Below are 20895 nucleotides of genomic sequence, written 5' to 3' on the forward strand. Positions count from 1 at the left end.
TTAGTCCCTGATTTCAGGGTGGTGCCCCGTCAATGTTAATCCTTATTAATATTCTATTGATTTTTGATAATTGATAATTATCTTTGATTGAATTTGAATGATCAATAAGCTAGTGTTAATTTTAATTAATGTTTCATCGATGTTAACAATTAACGATTGTCTTTGATAATTGTTGATTTTAAAGGATTAAAAAAAGCTAACATTGATTCTCATCAATGTTCTATTGATTTTAATAATTAGTAATTATCTTTGATAATTGTTGATTTAAAGGATTAAAAAAAGCTAACATTGATTCTCATCAATGTTCTATTGATTTTAATAATTAATAATTATCTTTGATAATTGTTGATTTAAAGGATTAAAAAAGCTAACATTGATTCTCATCAATGTTCTATTGATTTTAATAAATAATAATTATCTTTGATAATTATTAATTATTGCTAATAACCAAACTTGCTCCTAAACGTAGCACGCTACATTTACTGGAGCCCCATATGAGGTTTTAATGAGTTAGATCCAATTAATTAATTTAAATACTAATTAATAACTACAGAAATAATTATTAATTATTTCTGATAGTAACACTGATCTAAACAACCGGTAAAGCCCGACATTGTTAACATTTGGTGTCATTACTAATGATCAGTCATCACTCAGAGAGTGTATCTACTTGAATTCATTAACTGTTTGGCTAATTCACAACACAGAATACATTCAACACTGCTCAGAGTTAGTGTTTAACTCCTGTAGAGTGGACTCGTGGAGACACCAAGTAGTGTTAATTTAACACTGGTGATTTTGCTGTGTGGATATCAAAAGATATTAGGGAGTTTCAGTCACCATTCACTTACATTGAATGAAAAACAAGATGCAGTGACAGTGAATGGTGACTGAGACTAAACGTTTTGTTTAACATGTTTTTTGTTCCATGGCAGAACAGATTCAGTGATGACAGAAATTTCATTTTTAAATGAACTGCCTTTTAACTACCTGTTAAAGTATTTGTTAAAGTTATCTGCCAAGAAAAAAATATATAAATGTTATTCAGCACAAGCTAGACCTTATTGACAGCAGCGGCATCTTTAATTTTGAATGAGAATGACAACGAGGCTGTGAGGGATAGATGTACAGCCTCTTCAATGGGCTGTACTGCAGTTTAAAGTGTTTTGGATCATTCTGCAGACAAAACATTGGAAAAATCTCTTTGCAAGGGCACTCAGTAGACAAAAAACTCCAGACAACATGAGTTGTGGAAAGTCAAATGGGATATTGGAGCTTTTTACAGATTTATACCGTGCTTGCCATTGAAGAGATGGTAAGTCTATCCCTCACAGCTTCATTTCCATTCCCATTCAAAATCAAACATGGCGCTACTGTGAATAAGATCTATAGACCAATCCTCTTGTTTACAAAAATGTCAGTGCATGTGCAGTGTGGTGGCAGAAAGCCCACTGACCCTGTGTTAGATATGATAGATTAGATGATTAAATGAAAGTATGACACATAACCATCATAAATGCAAACATATTCTTAGCGATACAATTACTAAAATAAAATGAGTTAATAACAAACATGTAATCATGTTCGCTATAAATTTTTGCTGCAAAGTTGTGAGTTGAAATGATCTCAGTCCAGTCAGATCTGTTGATGGCTTGAAGCCACAGCAGTCAACGAGAGCCCTCGGAATCATTTTTCAACAATGTAATCCGATAAAAGTTTATTTTTTACGCATGGTTTTTGCCACCACTTCCATGTATGACATAAGCGGTGACATTGCCAAAGCATTGGTCCATTGCGTCACATCATGCTGGAAAGCAAGTTACTAAAGAGAAGGGTCACAATATAGGCTACATACTTTAGGCTACATGCATTCTTAATGAATTAATTTAGAGTTTTAATGTTGTATTAACTTATTTAAAAAAAGAAAACACATGGGGGGTCACATGACGCCATGCAAGGAGCAGACGTGTGAGCGACGAGCTCTGCGCACTTTGCTATTTTTTCAATTATTTTCATGTTATAATCTGGTGAATTTGATACACCCAGTTACACAATTGCTCTTTGATGCAAAACATGACAAAGAAGTCAAAATCCTCAGGCTCTGGAGACATTAAAAGACACTTACGTGTTCAGGATGAAAGCCCCGACAGGCCTACAGACCGGGGACTCGATTTGGATGGCGCGGTGGGAGAGGAGATCCAGCGTCAGTTGTCCAACATGTCGGTGATGTTGACGAAGGTTCTTGCTGACTTGGAGGATCTCGCTGTAATACGTCGATCGATTACGGCGATAGAAATGAAATTCTCTGAGTTAGTCACAAGAGTGACTGATGTTGAGAGACGAATCGATTTTCTGGAATCTTCAGAGAGGGAATTAACCGCTAATCCGCCCGCGACCTATATCCGCCCGAATAACCTTCGAATTGTTGGCATGAGGAGGGCAGAGATATGGTGAAATTCCTAGATGAATTTTTCCCGAGTCTGCTCGACATAACAGGCCACAATCTGAAAATCGAGCGAGCTCACAGAGTCCCAGCTTACAGATCTGCTGAGGGAGACAGGCCCCGACCGATTCTGGCCAGATTTCTGAGATCATCCAATAAAGATCTTGTGTTGCGCCAGGCGAGGAGCAAAGGGAAGTTTTCTTGGAAGAACCATAATATTTTCTTGTTCCCGGACTTTGCGAGTTCGACAAGAGAGAAACGCGATCGGTTCAAGGAATGTAAGAAACTCTTACATCAGAAAAAGATCTCGTTTGCTCTGATGTTCCCGGCCAAACTGAGAATAGAAACGAAGGTCGGTCACAAAGTATTTACATGTCCAAATCTGGCAATGTCTTTATAGAACCAATGACTGAGTAAACTGTTGGATGTTTCTCATGTGAGTGGGTCAACTTGCTGTACTTACTCTTGAGGAAGCTGGGCGACATTTTGGGTTTTTGCGTTGGCTCCACCGAGCGGCTGGAGCTTGTTTTGTGAATAACACTTTTCCTTAAAGAAACTTTTGCATTGAAGTTCCCTGCCAGTTTGAGAGTGGACACTATGGATGACCGCAAAATATCTAAATGCTCACATAAAGGATGTCTTTTATAAAGCTGACAGATTGTGTAAATCATGGTATATATGTTTATACGGCCTCCGAGTGAATTGACTCGACCATCCGGGGAACCGGGATGCCAGTTTTGTTTCTTTTTGTGTTGGTTCTGCCTAGCGACTGGAGCTTGTTGTATTGAATAACATTCCTTTGGAACAGCTGTGGATTAATCTGTTCATTCTTCGTGCTTACTCCTGCTGGCTGTAGTTTGTTTTGTTGAGTTTTTTTACGGGACATTGGAATGATTACGTCATCCGCTGAACTTATAACAGCTGACTCACTGATCATTTGTTTGTCTGTCCGAGGAAACTGAACGGTTTTATATCAGCTGGAATTTGTTTTGTGGAAGATCACACCTTTGAGACAGTTCTGTGAATGAATCTACACATTCTTTGTGTTCATTCTTCATATTGACTGGGTTTATTTTACAAAGTATTTTTGTATCCATCGGATTGCTCAAATTTGTGAGGCAAAATTGAGCAATCCGATGGCAAAGTTGTCGTGGGCTCTCGTGGGCGTTTATGGACCTTTTGAGTTTAGAGGGATTGTCGCCGGTTGGCGCTGTCGTGCACCGAATTAATGTGCACGTTTTTCTTTTTTCTGTTTGTTTTGTTCAGGGGGATGTTCGGGGTTTGATTGTTTCACTAATGGGGAATGTGGTCTGTATAATTTTGTTTTTGACACACAATTTATTTTTTCTACTATATAAAAATGTCAAATGTTAATATGAGTGTACTATCTCTCTCCACATGGAATGCAAATGGGATGGGGCACCCCATAAAAAGAAGGAAGGTTATTACTTTTCTTAAACGTAAGAAATATGATATAATGTTTCTTCAAGATAATATAAATGTAAAATTCTTTATATATGTGTTGAGTTTTTTCCACTGTCATGTGCATAGGAATCAATAAAAATGTTAATTGCAAAAAAAAAGAAAACACATAAATGCACAATAAAATATAAAAAACATGTCCAGAGACATCCAAGTAGTCTCAGTGGTTTTGTATTTACCAGCTAATTAATTATTTAATGGTTTTTTTATTATTATTATTGCGAAAGTGGTCTTAAATTTTTCTTTTATTTTGCCTTAAAAAGTCTTAAAAAGTCTTACATTTCATTCCTTCGAACCTGCAGAAACCCTGTAATTAGTAATGTAATACATTTTCAATAAAGTAATCATTAAAGTAATCTAATTACAACTTAGAGTCATTTTTAATTTGTAGTGGATTACTTTTTTAAATAACTTACCCAACACTGGTTTTCGGAATACTGAAAGAGCAAATCAAAGTTCAATACTAAAATGAAAGGTATACTGAAATCACTGGAGGTATGGTCAGCGCCAGGGTCAGGGTCTTATGAAACCATAAGTTAAAGCATAGAAAGCCTTCCATTTTACAATCCTCTGAATGTTTTTTTTTTTTTTTTAGTTTATTTTTTGTTTTACCAAAGTGTGAAACTGCTGTGGACCTCATGTGTTCATTTTTCCCTGTGGATAGGTAAGAAAAACAAGCTGAGGCTGTACTACCTGTCCTGGCTGAGGAATAAGATATTGCGCAATGATCCAGAGGTGGAGAAGAAACAGGGCTGGACATCAGTGGGTGAGCTGGAGGGATGTGGCAACTACAAAGTAGGTGAGTCTACAATTGACTCTACAAACACCTCTTAAGCAGTCTTGTAAAAGGGCTTATTTTAGTGCAGACTGAAAATAGCAATCAAAAGCTTAAGGGAGAATTCACCAAAAATAAATTGTGCCCACTAATAGTGTCATTTATTTGCACACGCTGTCTGCATTGAATAAGCGTTGAAATGGACAGTGAATAAGACACAGGTTTTATGTGCTGAAATACTGCACATTGCAGTGCTTTATAACATGGTGCTGTGGAATACTCGATTCTGATTGGTCAATGGTGCCATCAATGGTGCAGTTTGATATCTCTGAGTAACAACTGCACATCTGGGGATTAAGCTGTATCAGACCGGTCATCCGGGTATTGCGAGTCATCTTTTCCTGCTTTCTTGGATCACTGTTGCGATTTTTACAAGAACTAATAAAATAATTTCAGCTCAAATCAGTGTTTGATGTCCATTTATTTGTTTATTTGGCAAGTAGTCTTGTAATAGGCTGAATATTGAGGAGTCAGATGGTCATTTTTACAAAGTAAACACCAACAGAACTCCGATGCAAACCGGAGATGGATTTCAGCTGTTCAGCAATTTATTTCTTCTATATAATTGAATAATTTTAACGCAAATCATTATTTTATGTCCATTTATTTATTTATTTGCTTATTAGCCGTGTAAGAAGTGGGATAATGTACAATCAGCTGGTTGTTATTGCAAAATGAACCCCTTCAGGATGAAACAAGAGTACTCCGCTTCGTGTCGGGATCCTGATCACCCTGTCGGGGTTTATTTTGCGATAACAACCAGCTGACAGTACATTATCCCTTACATAATGACTGTAGGACTGATGGTTACTGTGTGACGTTTCTTTTGTTATTGATAGTGTTTTCTTTCATGTCATGCTGTAAGGTTACATTTACCTGTTGATCATATAATTTTACGGAGTGACTATTTGCAGCTAGGACAAACTAGACAAAAGGTGTCACTGCAGTGGCGTGGGGTGTAAAGACGGTGTGAATAAGGGTAGGATTGTCCTAGTGACCCCGGTTCAAATCTACCTTTTGTCCTACTCTTTTTCCCATCCGATTTCCTGTTTCCACTCTTAATATTTCCTTTAATACTACTTAAAATAAAACATAAACATTTATGTAAATGTTGATTTCATCACAGTGATTTGATCACGGTGAATGTTGAGGAGTGCAGAGAAGGGTTTGATCTGGAGGCGGGGTCTGTCGATCGCACTCGTTCCCGTGGCACAGCATCGCTTATGTGTAGATTACATCACTGTGTTACTAATATTGTAGTAACCATGATTTTTTTGGCAGAAACCATAGTTTTAATGCAATTAACCATTATGTTACTACAGTAATATGGTGGTAATATAGTGGTTAATTTTGTGGTCACTGTAAATGTACAGGACATACCATGGTGAAACTGTGGTTACTGTAGTAAAACCAACGTTATTTTTTCTAAGGTATGGTTAAGGTTAGGTTTAGGGGTAGGGGTTAATGTAGTGTGTCTGTGGGACTCTAAATAAAAACAATAAACACACTGCAGTGATGCACATACTGTATGTTAGTAATTAAATATGGGTGCAGTTAGTATCTACCATTATTTGCACCAGGGTTGGGGTGCAAATAATATCTGCCACTTTTTGCACTGGGGTGTAAATAGCATCTGCCATCATTTTATAAACACTAATGTCTTACCTATGATCACAGTTCGCTATGAAAAAATAAAGTTCCTGGTCATCGCTTTGAGGAACGCTGTGGAGATCTATGCCTGGGCTCCCAAACCATATCACAAGTTTATGGCCTTCAAAGTAAGTCTCTGACATTAGTAGAGATGTAATAGAATTCCTGTATAACCTTTCAACATGTAAATCTTACAAAGCCTGTCAAGATTTCTGGATCATATTTCAACCCAAAATAACCCTCAAATTCAAAAATGAATAAATAAATAAGAATTTAAATTTTGCCTAATGAAGCCAATTTTTAGGACCATTTAATTCTTTTGCATTGTGACATTATTTCCATGACAGTTAAGCACATTTCTCCCCAATGCTCATTATAATGCAACACAAAAATGATATTTTTTACAATTATTTAAATTCTAAAGTATTTTTACATCATGGTAGTATTTGTTGTTCTGCCTGTAATTTAAGATGATTTAAGCAGATTTTCCAAAAAGCGTCATTGTTGCTAAACATTATTTCAGTAATGAAAATTTTTAGAAATGGGCTTAACTGGCATGAAGGTAATATCATAATGCAAAAAAATAATGTTCCTAAAAATAGGCTTCAGTGTAGTTATGGAAAATATCATTACTTATTTCTTTCTTTTAAATTTACAGTGAAATATGACCTAGACTTGTTTTTGACAAACATTGTGAGATTCACCTTTGTGAGATAATTTTGGACCAAGGCTAAAGGATAGTTATGATCAAAACTGTCATGGTCGTAACTATTTTGTGAAGTTATCCAAAAACCATCAGTTTACATTTACATTTTGATATTTTTCCATTATAAACGTAGGCTGGTGTAATGATAGGTATTGTAATTGGGTTTGTGTGTGTAAATGGGTCACTTTCTAGTTCGTGTCCTACTTCACTGCTGCCCTCAGAGACCTATTCCACTTCTGAGGTTTACATTTAACACTTTAAACAGTTGTCCTACCCATTTTTAGAGAAATGGAAACATAGAATGTTTATTTAATGTTATTGAATATTGTCACTTTTTCTGTAATTTATTATATTTATTTTAATTTTTTTGACTGTCTCTAAAGAAGAAAAAATATTCTCTGTTTATTTCTCATAGATTAAGAGTAATAATTTTGTTCTTCTTTATCTTTGGTCAGTCATTTAGCTCACTGCCTCAGAAACCCCTCTCTGTTGACCTGACGGTGGAGAATGGACAGAGGTTAAAAGTCATCTATGGGTCTCACTCTGGTTTTCATGCCATTGATGTGGATTCAGGTTCACCCTTTGATCTGTACCTGCCCAGTCATGTGAGTGATCCAGCAAACATAGACCTACACCACTACAGACATGAGTAAACAAAGTCTTTCTTTGCAGATTTTATGTCCATGAAATACACAGAAGCAAAACAACTTTTGGTTTTGGAAGCCCCCACAAATGCAGAGGCCCTTGGCAATTGCCTTCTCTGCCTATAGCTAACGCCGGTCGGCACTGGCGATAATATGAGTCTAATGGGAATCACCATTGAGATAATAATGAGATTACAAAAAACAACTGAATGAAAGATACTCAAAAACCCTTACAATTAAAACATCTGGGTATATTATATTTTAATTAAAGATGTACCGATATGAGCTTTTTTTTGGCCGATACCAATTTTAACAAAAAACTACAGGCCAGTCATTTTGCCACTTACTCGATTATTTTATCATCAGATCTCTGTTTTGCTTTGCAATTATCTTTTAGAAAATGTTCAAAGAGGTACAAAAACTATTTTATTGTTCTAAAAATAAATAACTTTTTAAGAGAGCCACAATGAAAGATAAATACAAGACAACAGTTTTTTTATTATTAACTTTCTTTACGTTCTTTATGTTCGTTGTGGTACACAGCAAAATCCCCAGTGTTAAATGTACACTCCTGGTGTTTATATGGTTCTCACTCGTTGGTGTTAAAAACTAACACTGAAGCAGTGTTGAATCTACAGCAGATAATTAAATAAAGTAGAGACACTCTCTGAGTGATGATTGATCATTAGTGATGACACCTGATGTTAACAAGCAGAGTCTACTGAAGGAAAGAGAAACAACAAGAAAACAAGAGAACAAACCAGCACACACCACAACAATTAAATCGTCATGGTTACTGGTGTAACCTCCGTTCCCTGATGGAGGGAACGAGACATTGGTGTCGATGTAGTGACACTAGGGGTCACTCTTGGGAGCCCGAGACACCTCTGGTCTTTGATAAAAGGCCAATGAAAATTGGCGAGTGGTATTTGCATGCCACTCCCCCGAACATACGGGTATAAAAGGAGCTGGTATGCAACCACTCATTCAGGTTTTACGCTGAGGAGCCGATATAAGGTCCGGCCATTTCAGCGGGTAGTTCAGCGTTGTGGCAGGAGGGACCAACGTCTCGTTCCCTCCATCAGGGAACGGAGGTTACACCAGTAACCATGACGTTCCCTATCTGTCACTCACTCGACGTTGGTGTCGATGTAGTGACACTAGGGGTCCCTATACAAAACGCCACAAGGCTGAACTGTGTTACGTGAACTGGCGGTGTGTGGTGGGCAGACTTGCTGTGTGCCTCATAGCCAGCACACCAGGTCGACACGTAACCTCCCCCAACACAGTTATGAGTGTCGAACGGCCCTTTTTGGGGACAAGTCGACTACCCAGAGATAGAGACAGGCTTAACCCAGTCATGGCCTCTTTCCCCTTCTCTTTTTCCACTCCCTAAAAAAGAAGGGGGATTATCCGACTGGGCCGCCAGGTCTAGTCGGGGGGTGTCCCTCCCAAGGGGAGGACACCGCGGAGACCACACCTCGCCCCAAGAGAGGGGGGATATTTAAGTGGAAGAATACATCACATGGTCTTTCCAACCATGTGGAGAGCCTTCAAGGTAGATCCTACCCAATGGGGGAGGAGTTACTACAACATGGAGACTGAGGGGCTCTGCCCAAGGAAGACGCAGTTTGCCAGTAGGGAAACGAACTAGCGGAAGATATAGATCGCATGGGGTTAGCCTTACAGGGAACCGCCACATGCGGAGCACCTACCCCAGAACCGGGCTCTTAGTTAGCGCGTGTACTGGGCCGGCAGCGAGTCTCTCCGAAAACTCGACTGCCACAGGGCTCGGAGGAAGTCAACCAGGGAACAACCTTTGTGAACACTACTGGGAATTAACAGCGCACGTCTTCAGCTCAAAAGGAGGTGGAAGGCGCTATGTGCAAGCGGTACACCCGGCCGGCTATCCCAGGCTTATCCACTTGTGTTGCGTGCCACTACCTGGGACGAAACCGGTTCCACCCGGAGGTTGTAGAACCTTGCAAAGGTGTTGGGTGTTGCCCAGCCCGCTGCTCTGCAATGTCTGTTAGAGAGGCACCTCTGGCCAGGGCCCAAGAAGCCGCTACACCACGATTAGAATGGGCTCGTAGCCCTACCGGGGGCGGCATGTTTTGGGCAAGACATGCCATAGTTATGGCGTCAATGAGCCAGTGGGCGATCCTCTGCTTGGAGACAGCGCTTCCTTTCCGCTGTGCACCGAAGCAGACAAAGAGCTGCTCAGAGAGTCTAAAGCTCTGCGTGCGATCCAAATAGATGCGCAAAGCGCGCACCGGACACAGCAACGCCAGGGCTGGGTCTGCCTCCTCCTGGGGCAGCGCTTGCAGGTTCACCACCTGGTCTCTAAAAGGAGTGGTGGGAACCTTGGGCACATAGCCCGGTCGGGGGTCTCAGGATCACGTGAGAATAGCCTGGACCGAACTCCAGGCACGTTTCGCTGACAGAGAACGCTTGCAGGTCACCTACCCTCTTGATGGAAGTGAGCGCAGTCAGGAGGGCAGTCTTCAAGGAGAGTGCCTTAAGCCCGGCTGACTGCAAAACTCAAAGGGGGCTCTCTGTAGACCCTGAAAAACTACAGAGGTCCGATGAGGGAACAAGGCGTGGCCTGGAGGGATTCAGCCTCCTGGCGCCTCTTAGGAACCTGATGATCAGATCATGCTTCCCTAAGGACTCACCGTCGACTGCGTCATGGTGTGCTGCTATGGCAGCAACGTACACCTTCAAGGTGGAAGGGGACAGCCTCCCTTCCAACCTCTCTTGCAGGAAGGAAAGCACTGATCTGACTGCGCACCTCTGGGGGTCTTCCTGATGGGAAGAACACCACTTAGCGAACAGACACCACTTAAAGGCATACAGGCGCCTCGTAGAGGGAGCCCTAGCCTGAGTGAATGTGTCTACCAACGCAGGTGGGAGACAGCTTAGGTCTTCCGCGTCCCGTCCAGGGGCCAGACATGGAGATTCCAGAGGTCTGGGCGCGGGTGCCGGATGGTGCCCCTTCCCTGAGAAAGAAGGGCCTTTCTCAGGGGAATTTGCCCGGGGGAGCTGTCACGAGGAGCGTGAGGTCCGAGCACCACGTCTGGGCGGGCCAGTAGGGTGCTTACCAGGACGACCTTCTCCTCGTCCTCCCTGACCTTGCACAGGGTCTGTGCGAGCAGGCTCACTGGGGAAAACGCATATTTGCGAATGCCAGGGGACCAGCTGTGTGCCAGCGCGTCTATGCCGAGGAAGGCCTCGGTGAGGGCGTACCAGAGCGGGCAGTGGGAGGATTCTTGGGAGGCGAACAGGTGCACCTGTGCCTGACTGAATCGACTCCAAATCAGCTGGACCACCTGAAGGTGGAGTCTCCACTCTCCCTTGAGGGTAACCTGTTGTTACGGCGCGTCCGCCGAAGTGTTGAGGTTGCCCGGGATGTGAGTGGCTTGCAGCGACTTGGTGCTGCTAACTCCGTTGGAGGAGACGGTGGGCGAGTTATGACATACAGCGGGAGCGCAGACCGCCTTGGCGGTTGACATATGCTACCGCTGCCGTGCTGTCTGTCCGAACTAGCACGTGCTTGCCCTGGATCAACGGCCGGAACCTCCGCAGGGCGAGCAGAATTGCCAGTAACTCGAGGCAGTTGATGTGCCAACAGCGCCCCAGCCCATTTTGGAGGCGTCTGTCGTGACCACGACGCGCCTGGAGACCAGTTCTAGCAGAACACCTGCTTGTGGAAACGAGAGGTCGGTCCAAGGGCTGAAAAGACGGTGACAGACCGACGTAATGGCCATGCGGTGTGTCCCGTGGCGCCATGCCCGTCTCGGGACTCGAGTCTGGAGCCAGTGCTGAAGCGGCCTCATATGCATCAACCCGAGCGGGGTGGCCACCGCCGAGGACGCCATATGCCCCAGGAGCCTCTGAAAATGTTTCAGTGGAACCGCTGTTTTCTGTTTGAACGCCTTCAAACAGGCCAGCACCGACTGGGCGCGCTCGTTCGTAAGGTGCGCCGTCAAGGAGACTGAGTCCAACTCCAAACCGAGAAAAGAGATGCTCTGAACCGGGAGGAGCTTGCTCTTTTCCCAGCTGACCCGAAGCCCTAGTCGGCTGAGGTGTGAGAGCCCCAGGTCCCTGTGTGTGCATAACCCGTCTCGAGAGTGAGCTAGGATTAGCCAGTCGTCGAGATAGTTGAGAATGCGAATGCCCACCTCCCTTAACGGGGCAAGGGCAGCCTCTGCGATCTTCGTAAAGACGCGAGGAGACAGGGACAGGCCGAAAGGGAGGACTTGTACCGATACGCCTGACCCTCGAACGCAAACCGCAGGAAGGGTCTGTGTCGAGGAAGGATCGAGACGTGAAAGTACGCATCCTTCGGGTCTACCGCCGCGAACCAATCTTGATGCCGGACGCTCGCTAGAATGCGTCTTTGCGTCAGCATCTTGAACGGGAGTCTGTGTAAGGCCCGGTTCAGTACTCGCAGGTCCAAGATTGGCCGCAACCCACCGCCTTTTTTCCGGTACAATGAAGTAGGGGCTGTAAAACCCCCTCTTCATCTCGGCTGGAGGGACAGGTTCTATCGCGTTCTTCCGTAGGAGGGTAGCGATCTCCGCGCAAGGTAGCAGCGTTTCCATCTTTCACCAAGGTGAAGTGGACACCGCTGGACCTGGGCGGATGCCCAGCGAAGTGAATCGTGCAGCCGAGTCGGACGGTCCGGACCAGCCCTCGCGACGGACTGGACAGCGCAAGCCATGTACCCGAGTTCCGCGCAAGGGGGACCAAAGGGACAACGTCATCGGATGTACCGGCGGGTGGGGCCTCGCGGCGGGGCGGAGCTTGAGGTGCCACACCACATCGTGGCCGTGCTGAGTCCGAGGACATCGAAGCACTTATCTGGCTCCTTGTGACCACCCCCGGAACAGCCTGGGACGGGGGAGGAAGAGGCCTGTCCTCATGACCCGTGGAGACTGTCACATCGGGGGCGGATTTGTGCCACAGCTGGGCGCTCAGGGCGGGAGACTGCCGCTGGAGCGCCAACCTGCCAAATGGAGTGGTGGACGGTGGTCGTGATGCCAGCGAATATGTGACCCAGGGAACAAGGAAACCACTCTTGCGGAGCTCTTGAGTACTGCAGCCACTTGGGCATGCAGCGCAATTAAATGCAAAAGGTAACAAAAAGAAGATCTGCTTACCAGCTCCAGAGCAGCGGGTTTCGTTGTCCCTGGGTCGCCCGTCTCAGGGGCGCTTAGAAGACCTCCGTGGGTTCTTCGGTGCCGGCTGTGAGACGGGTGGCGTCAGCTTCCTGCGGTGGGCTCCACGCCGGGGCCGGGCCGGAGGGGCGGGCTGCGGCGGAGCCGGTGCAGTCACCGCAGGGGGACGCCCTCGGCGATGAGTAGATGGGGGGATCTTGAGCCACGCCGGGGCAGGACAAGCCGGCTAACATCCATCTACTGCTCTACCATCGAGAACTGCTGGGCAAAGTCCTCGACAGTGTCGCCGAATAGGCCCGCCTGGAAAATGGGGGCAGCAAGGAATCGTGTCCTGTCGGCCTCACCCATCTCGACCAGGTTGAGCCAAAGGTGGCGCTCCTGGACCACTAGTGTGGCCATCGTCCGCCCGGGAGACCGCGCCGTGACCTCCGTCGCTCGGAGAGCGAGGTCGGTCGCCGAGCGCAGTTCCTGCATCAATCCCGGGGCGGAACTACCCTCGTGCAGTTCCTTTAGCGCCTTGGCGGACTTGCAGGAGAGCCATGGCGTGCAGGGCGGAGGCGGCTTGTCCAGCAGCGCCGTAGGCTTTGACCGTCAGAGACGACGTAAACCTACAGGCCTTGGACGGGGGCTTTGGGCACCCACGCCAGGTGGCGGCGCTCTGCGGGCATAGGTGCACCACGAGCGCCTTTATCCACCGGGGGATTGCCGAATAACCCTTGGCCACCCCACCATCGAGGGTAGTGAGAGCGGGGAAGCTGAAAAGTTCGGGACCGGGCAGTAAAAGGTGCCTCCCGCGATCTTGTCAGCTCTTCATGCACTTCCGGGAAGAAAGCAACGGGGCGGGGCGTGGCTTTGAGCGGCGCCGCGAGCCCCGTAACCAATCACAGAGCCGCGAGGGTTCAGGGAAGAGCGGTGAAATCCACTCTAACCGACGCTCGCGGCTGTCCGGGAAAGCATGTCGTCACCTCCGCGTCAGCCTGTGACTAGGCGATCGACCCCGAAGGGAGGAGCCCAGCCGAGGCTTCCGACTGGACGAGCCCGCTCTCCGATGCTGCGCTCGAGAGCTCATCACTTTCGCGGGCTCCGAATAAGAGGTCGAACTCGCCGTGAGACGAGCCGGCGGACTCACCCGGAAGCCCGATCAGGGCAGACGAGCGTGCTGGGGAATGGGAGTTCCGCGGGGGGATACCCGGCGGAGGCGGTCCCATTGGGGTCCCCAAATCGCCCCCAGTGCTAGCCGCGCTGGCCTCAAACCCGTGGGTAAAAGGACCGAGGCGGGAGCCTCTGGGGTGGCTCGCTTCCTTACGAAGGCGAGCCGCGACCGCAACGTTGCCATGGACACATTCTCGCAATGAGAATGTGACCATCCACGAACGCTGTCTCCGCGTGAGCAGTGCCCAGACACGAAAGACAGTGATCGTGACCGTTAGAAGGCGAGAGATAACGAGCACAACCAGGAATAACACACAATCGGAAAAGCATCTTTAAAAAGACGCGTCTTTAAAAAGACGTTCCATGTGTGCGCTCTTTTAGAGAAATATATACTCTTTTAGAGGGGAAAAATGCTCTTTCAGAAAATATACTCTCTAGTTTTTCTGCCGAAGCGCCCAGGGGCGTTCTCTGCAGTGCACCAGTGCAGAGGAGGGAGAAGCCGCTGAAATGCGCCGTCAGATCCAGCAGGTGAATGAACAGTAGTATTCAGCTCAATGAGCATGACCGTTCGGCTCCGAAGAGAAAATCTGAATGAGTGGTTGCATACCAGCTCCTTTTATACCCGTATGTTCGGGGGAGTGGCATGCAAATACCACTCGCCAATTTTCATTGGCCTTTTATCAAAGACCAGAGGTGTCTCGGGCTCCCAAGAGTGACCCCTAGTGTCACTACATCGACACCAACGTCGAGTGAGTGACAGATAGGGAACTGTCTTACAGCCACACAACATTAGATGTACATCAACTGCAAATGAAATATGTTATTAGACAACAATCTTTCAATATGTTGAGTGAGGATGTTTGTTTTTATATGTCTGCAAAACTTATTTACTGAGAATTAATAGAGGTTAGTCTCTATTTAGTTTTGCTGATGTCATTTTATTGTTTAATTTGGTGATTATTGTTCTCTTTGGTTAGATACCTGAAACTTGATTATATGCAGAGCAGTGTAGTGCACAAAATCAGCAACACTAAATGAAGCTAAAGCTTTATTAACTCCTAATCTTTTGCCCACTTGAAAAAAAATCCCAAAGTTACTTATAATAATAGAACATGGCAATGTTGTATTTCGAGTATTTTCAAGCTTTCTCCCATGAGATGTTGAGACATTTAATTTGTTGTCCAAGAGCATGTTTTATTTGCAGTTGATGTACATCTAATGTGTGGCTGTAAGACAGATTTAATTGTTGTGGTGTGTGCTGGTTTGTTCTCTTGTTTTCTTGTTCTTGTTGTAGTGCTCTACCGGTTGTTTAGATCAGTGTTACTATCAGAAATAATTAATAATTATTTCTGTAGTTATTAATTAATATTTAAATTAATCAATTGAATCTAACTCATTAAAACCTCATACAGGACTCCAGTAAATGTAGTGTGCTATGTTTAGGAGCAAGTTTGGTTATTAGCAATAATTAATAATTATCAAAGATAATTACTAATTATTAAAATCAATAGAACATTGATGAGAATCAATGTTAGCTTTTTTAATCCTTTAAAATCAACAATTATCAAAGATAATCGTTAATTGTTAACATCGATGAAACATTAATTAAAATTAACACTAGCTTATTGATCATTCAGATTCACAAATCATCAATGATAATTATCAATTATCAAAAATCAATAGAATATTAATAAGGATTAACATTGACGGGGCACCACCCTGAAATCAGGGACTAATAACCGAATATTAAAACAGTCTCAATATTAGATTGTTTTCTTAGGAAAATCGACATCCGAAGAATATCGACTTTCGGGGAAAAAAAAAAACAATGAACGAAGGTTTGAATCCGAGCACTGACATCCCGTCAGCATGACAAAGGCGTATGCAAAACAAACCAAAACACTTCTCTTTGTAATATAAACGAAGTTTATTTATGCAGTAATATCAATTAATAATTAATACAATGCAGTCAATAAACTTCAGACTTACAACTACAAACTAAACAGTGATATGATTAGATATGGAAATAAAAATAATCCTATAACACATAAGGTGTGTGTGTGTGTGATTAGTAAGAGAGAGAGAGAGAGAGAGAGAGAGAGAGAGATGAGACGATTAAGTGACAGCCCTAAAGCTGATTTTGCGGTAGCGGGAGAGAAAGCAGCTGTGTTCATCACTCAGAGACGGGGTTTTACGAGCGGGGCTCATAAAAGTCCTGCGTTATTTGACTCTTTAATGGATGAACTCAGTTTCTGTTTCACCCACGATGGTGAAATTGCAAAACAAATTTGTGATAATTAATACCCTGAGTATTAATAATTAGCGGACATGGCGGTCCGTAAACTGTACAAGCAAAAACCTTGAAACACAAGAATAACACGCTATAATATTCTATCTCTGCCCAGACGTAAACCTCTTACTTGAATCGCATGAGGACACAGGTAGAATGTGTTTTCCTCCGTCCTTTAACTCTGACCCGGTTCCTTGAGGCTCGTATGATGACGGGAGGCCGTTTCCTCGCTCTGTCGGCGGGTGGTACGGCTGTTGATTGTCGGCGGGCGGTACGGCTGTTGATTCTCGGCGGGCTGGCGGAGAACTCAGAAATGTCGACTTGATTGAAGATGGAAGAGAAATCTTTAATCTCTTCACTTCTGTAGACAAACAGATGAAGATGCGGATTGCTCGGCGGTTTCTTTCGTATCCGTTAGAGTGTTCGGTTGAACACAGAGTAATCTCAACTCGTCCAGCGAGATGGAGATTGTATGGCTACAGTTTCAATTCGGACATTACTTCCTTGTGCCACGAGGTTGCACCGGAGAGCAGCAAAAAAAACTACATCTATATTCGGTGAAACAAAGTCGCTGGAAGTGAATTCTGGACGCATTTCAGAATTATTTCAACTCCTGATGATGTCATGTTTGAGGGACGTTCTGTTGTGTGCCTCATACAATAGGAGTTGAGAGCTCGATCCTTTAGTGAGCAAGGCTTCATGGATCTGTAGTCTGTTTTGGACTCCCTTTGTTTGATTTTGGCGTGATTTTTATCAGTAAAATTTGCGACTTAGAAGGTGGGGGTTGAGTTAGGTTTTTACGACTGTGTTAGGCCTGCCTTTGTCTTCTATCTGAATACATGAGGCCCAACGTTGTTGTTCCTCTTTCCTTCAGTAGACTCTGCTTGTTAACATCAGGTGTCATCACTAATGATCAATCATCACTCAGAGAGTGTATCTACTTTATTTAATTATCTGCTGTAGATTCAACACTGCTTCAGTGTTAGTTTTTAACACCAGCGAGTGAGAACCATATAAACACCAGGAGTGTACATTTAACACTGGGGATTTTGCTGTGGAGGTATTTCTTTATATTACACAAAAAAAAAGGATTATAAACTTTATACAATGCAATGAATGTACGGAATTATAATAAATCATAATTTTTTCATGTTGCATTTTCATGCTTATGACTAATATGCCAGATGGTTTTAGTTTGGTCAATATTTGTCCGATAAGTAGCAGTGGCTGATGCATCAGTGCATAACTAATTTTAATGAGAATTTGGGAGGAAATGTCTTTATGCAAATCTTTTTGGTCCTAACAAGGCATTATTTTTTTATGCTCATTTTTTTTTCTCTCTCTCTCTTAATTTTGAGATGAAAAATGTGTTGGACACGTTTTCATGTGATTCACCCTAAATCAAAAGAACAGGCATATTCAAATCCTCTCACATTTTTTAATTGTGTGCATTAATGTTGTTTATGAACATTCATGTTTATTTGAATTCATATTACTCATTTTCCTTCAGTCAAGTGTTGTGATGATCTAGAGCTGTATCTCTCTACACACACCCACACAGCAGCATTCATTGCTCTGAGAGGAACGAGAGTGATGACTGTAGAGCGCACCTACGACTGTACCCACACTCCAAACACCACTGAGGTGGCACACATATTGTAGTTCATTGAGGGCTCATTCTCCCTCAAATCCATGTGTGTGCACTAGTTTCTCCAAACTCATCTCTAGTCCAAAAATAACTCACTCAGCTCCTAAAGCACAGGCCCATCTAAATGACCTGTTATTTGACAGTTTTTTTCCTTATAACAGGCTGTAGATAAATTTAGCGTGATCTTGCAGTGTGCAGCAGAACTGGAGGCTGGGCGGCACTCCATCATGTAGCCTCCAAATGAATGTTTTCTCTTCACATTCTTTCATTCACTCTCTCTCTCACACACACACTCACACACACTGAATTTAATGCTCTAGCTGTTGCATTTTGCAGTCTTTCACTCAGTTGTTGGGCTTCAATGGCACACAACCCTTTTCCGTGCACTTTTCTTTGCATTGTGTAATTCTGTCTCACTCTTGGAAACACACACACACTGTCTGTTGGTGTTTTTGCACGGTCGGTGCTGATGAGAATCCCTCGGCAGAGGATCAAGATTGCGCTGCGTCTCTGGATGCCCGTGTTGATGCTTAGGATTGTGGTGGCTCTTCAGAGTGATAGCAGCACAGTGTGTGTGAATGTATCACTCAGTCAGGCAAGTACAGTGCCAGCTGTGTGTTTGTGTGTGTGTGTGTGGGCAGGTTTAAGTGGTTTAAGGTTTACGAGGACCTTTTTTTAGGTTACATACAGGTAATTACAAGGGTATTATGATATAAATGTGGTTTATGAGGACATTTCTAGTGTCCCCATAATTCAAATCGCTTAAAAAAACATACTAAATGATGTTTTATTGAAAATGTAAAAATGCAGAATGTTTTTTGTGAGGGTTAGGTTTAGGGGTAGGGTTAGGGTTAGGGGATAGAATCTATAGTTCATACAGTATAAAAATCATTGTCTATGGAGAGTCCTCATAATGATAGCCACACCAACATGTTCTGTGGTGTGTGTGTGTGTGTGTGTGTGTGTGTGTGTGTGTGTGTGTGTGTGTGAGATGTGTAAATAATATGCAGCAGAGGTGTAAGTACTAAAGATTTTATTCAGAATTTGATTGTAGTGTTTTGTTGTCAAGGGTTTGGTATTTAATACTTAAGTAATTAGTGAGAGTACAAGTAATTGTGGTTTAGAGGTAGTTGTTGTTTTTGCAACATTTGTTTTTGTGTTATAAAATTTGTGTTATTGCAACATTACTGACTTCCATATTACTTTTAGGAGGCTCTTAAAGGGATAGTTCACTCAAAAATGAACATTCTGTCATTATTTACTCACCCTTATGTTGTTCAAAACAGGTATAACTTCCTTTCATGGAACACTAAAGTAGATGTTAAGCAGAATGTAAGGGACATATTCTGACAGTGTCCATCACTGTTGACTTGTATTATTTGGAAAAAATGCAATAAAAAAGTGAACGGTAACTGAGACTATCACATTTGGTGTTCTACAGACGAAAGAAAGTCATGGGTATCAAACAACATGAGGGTGGGTAAATGATGATGGAATTTTCATTTTTGGATGAGCTATCCTTTTAATCTGCTTGGCTGCAGTTTATGGTGACCACCTCTTCAAGCTTCAAAAGGATGCAAAAGTATAATTCAGAAGTTGAATTAATTATTCCATGAGACTCATTATTGTTCTGAAAACATACGATGAGGTTTGGTGAGAAACAAACTGAAATCTAATGTATTATTTAGTGAAACTGTTGACCGACTGTTGCTGTCCTCTACATGTTCATGAGACTGCACGAGAGCAACAGAATGCACAGCCCCCAATCGGAGAAGGGGCGTTCAAGCGAAAATTTGTTTTTGTTTATCTAAAAAAGGTCCGCCACAGTGTTACTAACAACAAAACACAATATAGCTGCACACAAACCAGAGAACAGAACTTACTAAACATTTCTGAAGAGTTTGTAGTCAAAGAATAGATGCATTTCTATGCCCACTGAGGACTGTGGGGAAAACCAATTTAGTTTCTAGCCCAAATGGTTTTGAAGATATTAGCGAAAATGTAAAAATTTAAACTTAAAACTTCACATGATAGTAGAAGGGGAGGAAGGTGTTCAAGTTGTTCCTAGCAGGCTACTCGGCCTTTCAGGCTCCGATTAGGGTGGGGGCGGGGTTGTTTATATGCTGCCTGCCAGGCACCTTTGTTCAATGGGCGAAACGTAACTAATGTTTTTCACTTTCTGTGGTTAAAATTGGCATATATAAATTTTCAGGAGGTACACGCTCGACTCAACTGCACATCCTAACATCCTGTCTACACCGGGTGTGTCCGTTGATGCAACTGGACGCGTCGACACGAACTTTCTAAACTGTTTATTTGTGCAGTAGTAGCGCCAGTGCATGCAGTACAAAATGGAACGTGACACCCGTTAACTGTCGGCGTGACGCACCGCAACAGATGCTTCCTGTGTAGACAGCATCATTGATTAAAATGGGTTCTATTGCTTTTTACGCACCTCGCCGCTCGCGTCTGTTGTAGACAGGGTGTAACACAGAAACCGATTGTGTGGAGCAGTGCACGTTTGTACATTATGCGCAATACATGTCCCAGGCATAATAAATACAGAAGCAGATTTACTATACAGAGAATGGAGACTTCACCCACAAGCGGTGAACCAGGCATGTGCGAGAGATACAGGCAAGCTGCTGTATATATTCGCATCGACCGAAAACGCTCACTCACTTTTAACTGAACCGGTTTCAAAAGCGAAACAGCACGAGAAAAACGCGTGTGCCTGATAGAGGCTAAGAAGGATCTGGATGTTCAGCAAGCTGCAGCCAGGTATACTTGTAGATACTGAATGGCAGCCAGAGAAATTAATACTTAAACTTCAGCATTCAGTATGTTTTATATCTGTATGTATAG

The 20895-nt window shown here is 43.5% G+C and overlaps 1 protein-coding gene across 6 annotated transcripts in view; it reads left to right on the top strand.

Moving 5' to 3' along the window:
* LOC127418138 (misshapen-like kinase 1) overlaps nucleotides 1-20895 on the top strand; it is a 144623-nt gene that overhangs the window by 95810 nt on the left and 27918 nt on the right. For all 6 annotated transcript variants that reach the window (XM_051658535.1, XM_051658541.1, XM_051658538.1 and 3 more), the window contains 3 exons: nucleotides 4590-4724; nucleotides 6438-6538; nucleotides 7572-7721. In XM_051658535.1, the coding sequence (XP_051514495.1) occupies nucleotides 4590-4724; nucleotides 6438-6538; nucleotides 7572-7721 (386 nt within the window). The remainder of the gene's footprint in view (nucleotides 1-4589; nucleotides 4725-6437; nucleotides 6539-7571; nucleotides 7722-20895) is intronic.

Source organism: Myxocyprinus asiaticus, chromosome 27, assembly GCF_019703515.2.
Source record: "Myxocyprinus asiaticus isolate MX2 ecotype Aquarium Trade chromosome 27, UBuf_Myxa_2, whole genome shotgun sequence".
NCBI classification, from domain to species: domain Eukaryota; kingdom Metazoa; phylum Chordata; class Actinopteri; order Cypriniformes; family Catostomidae; genus Myxocyprinus; species Myxocyprinus asiaticus.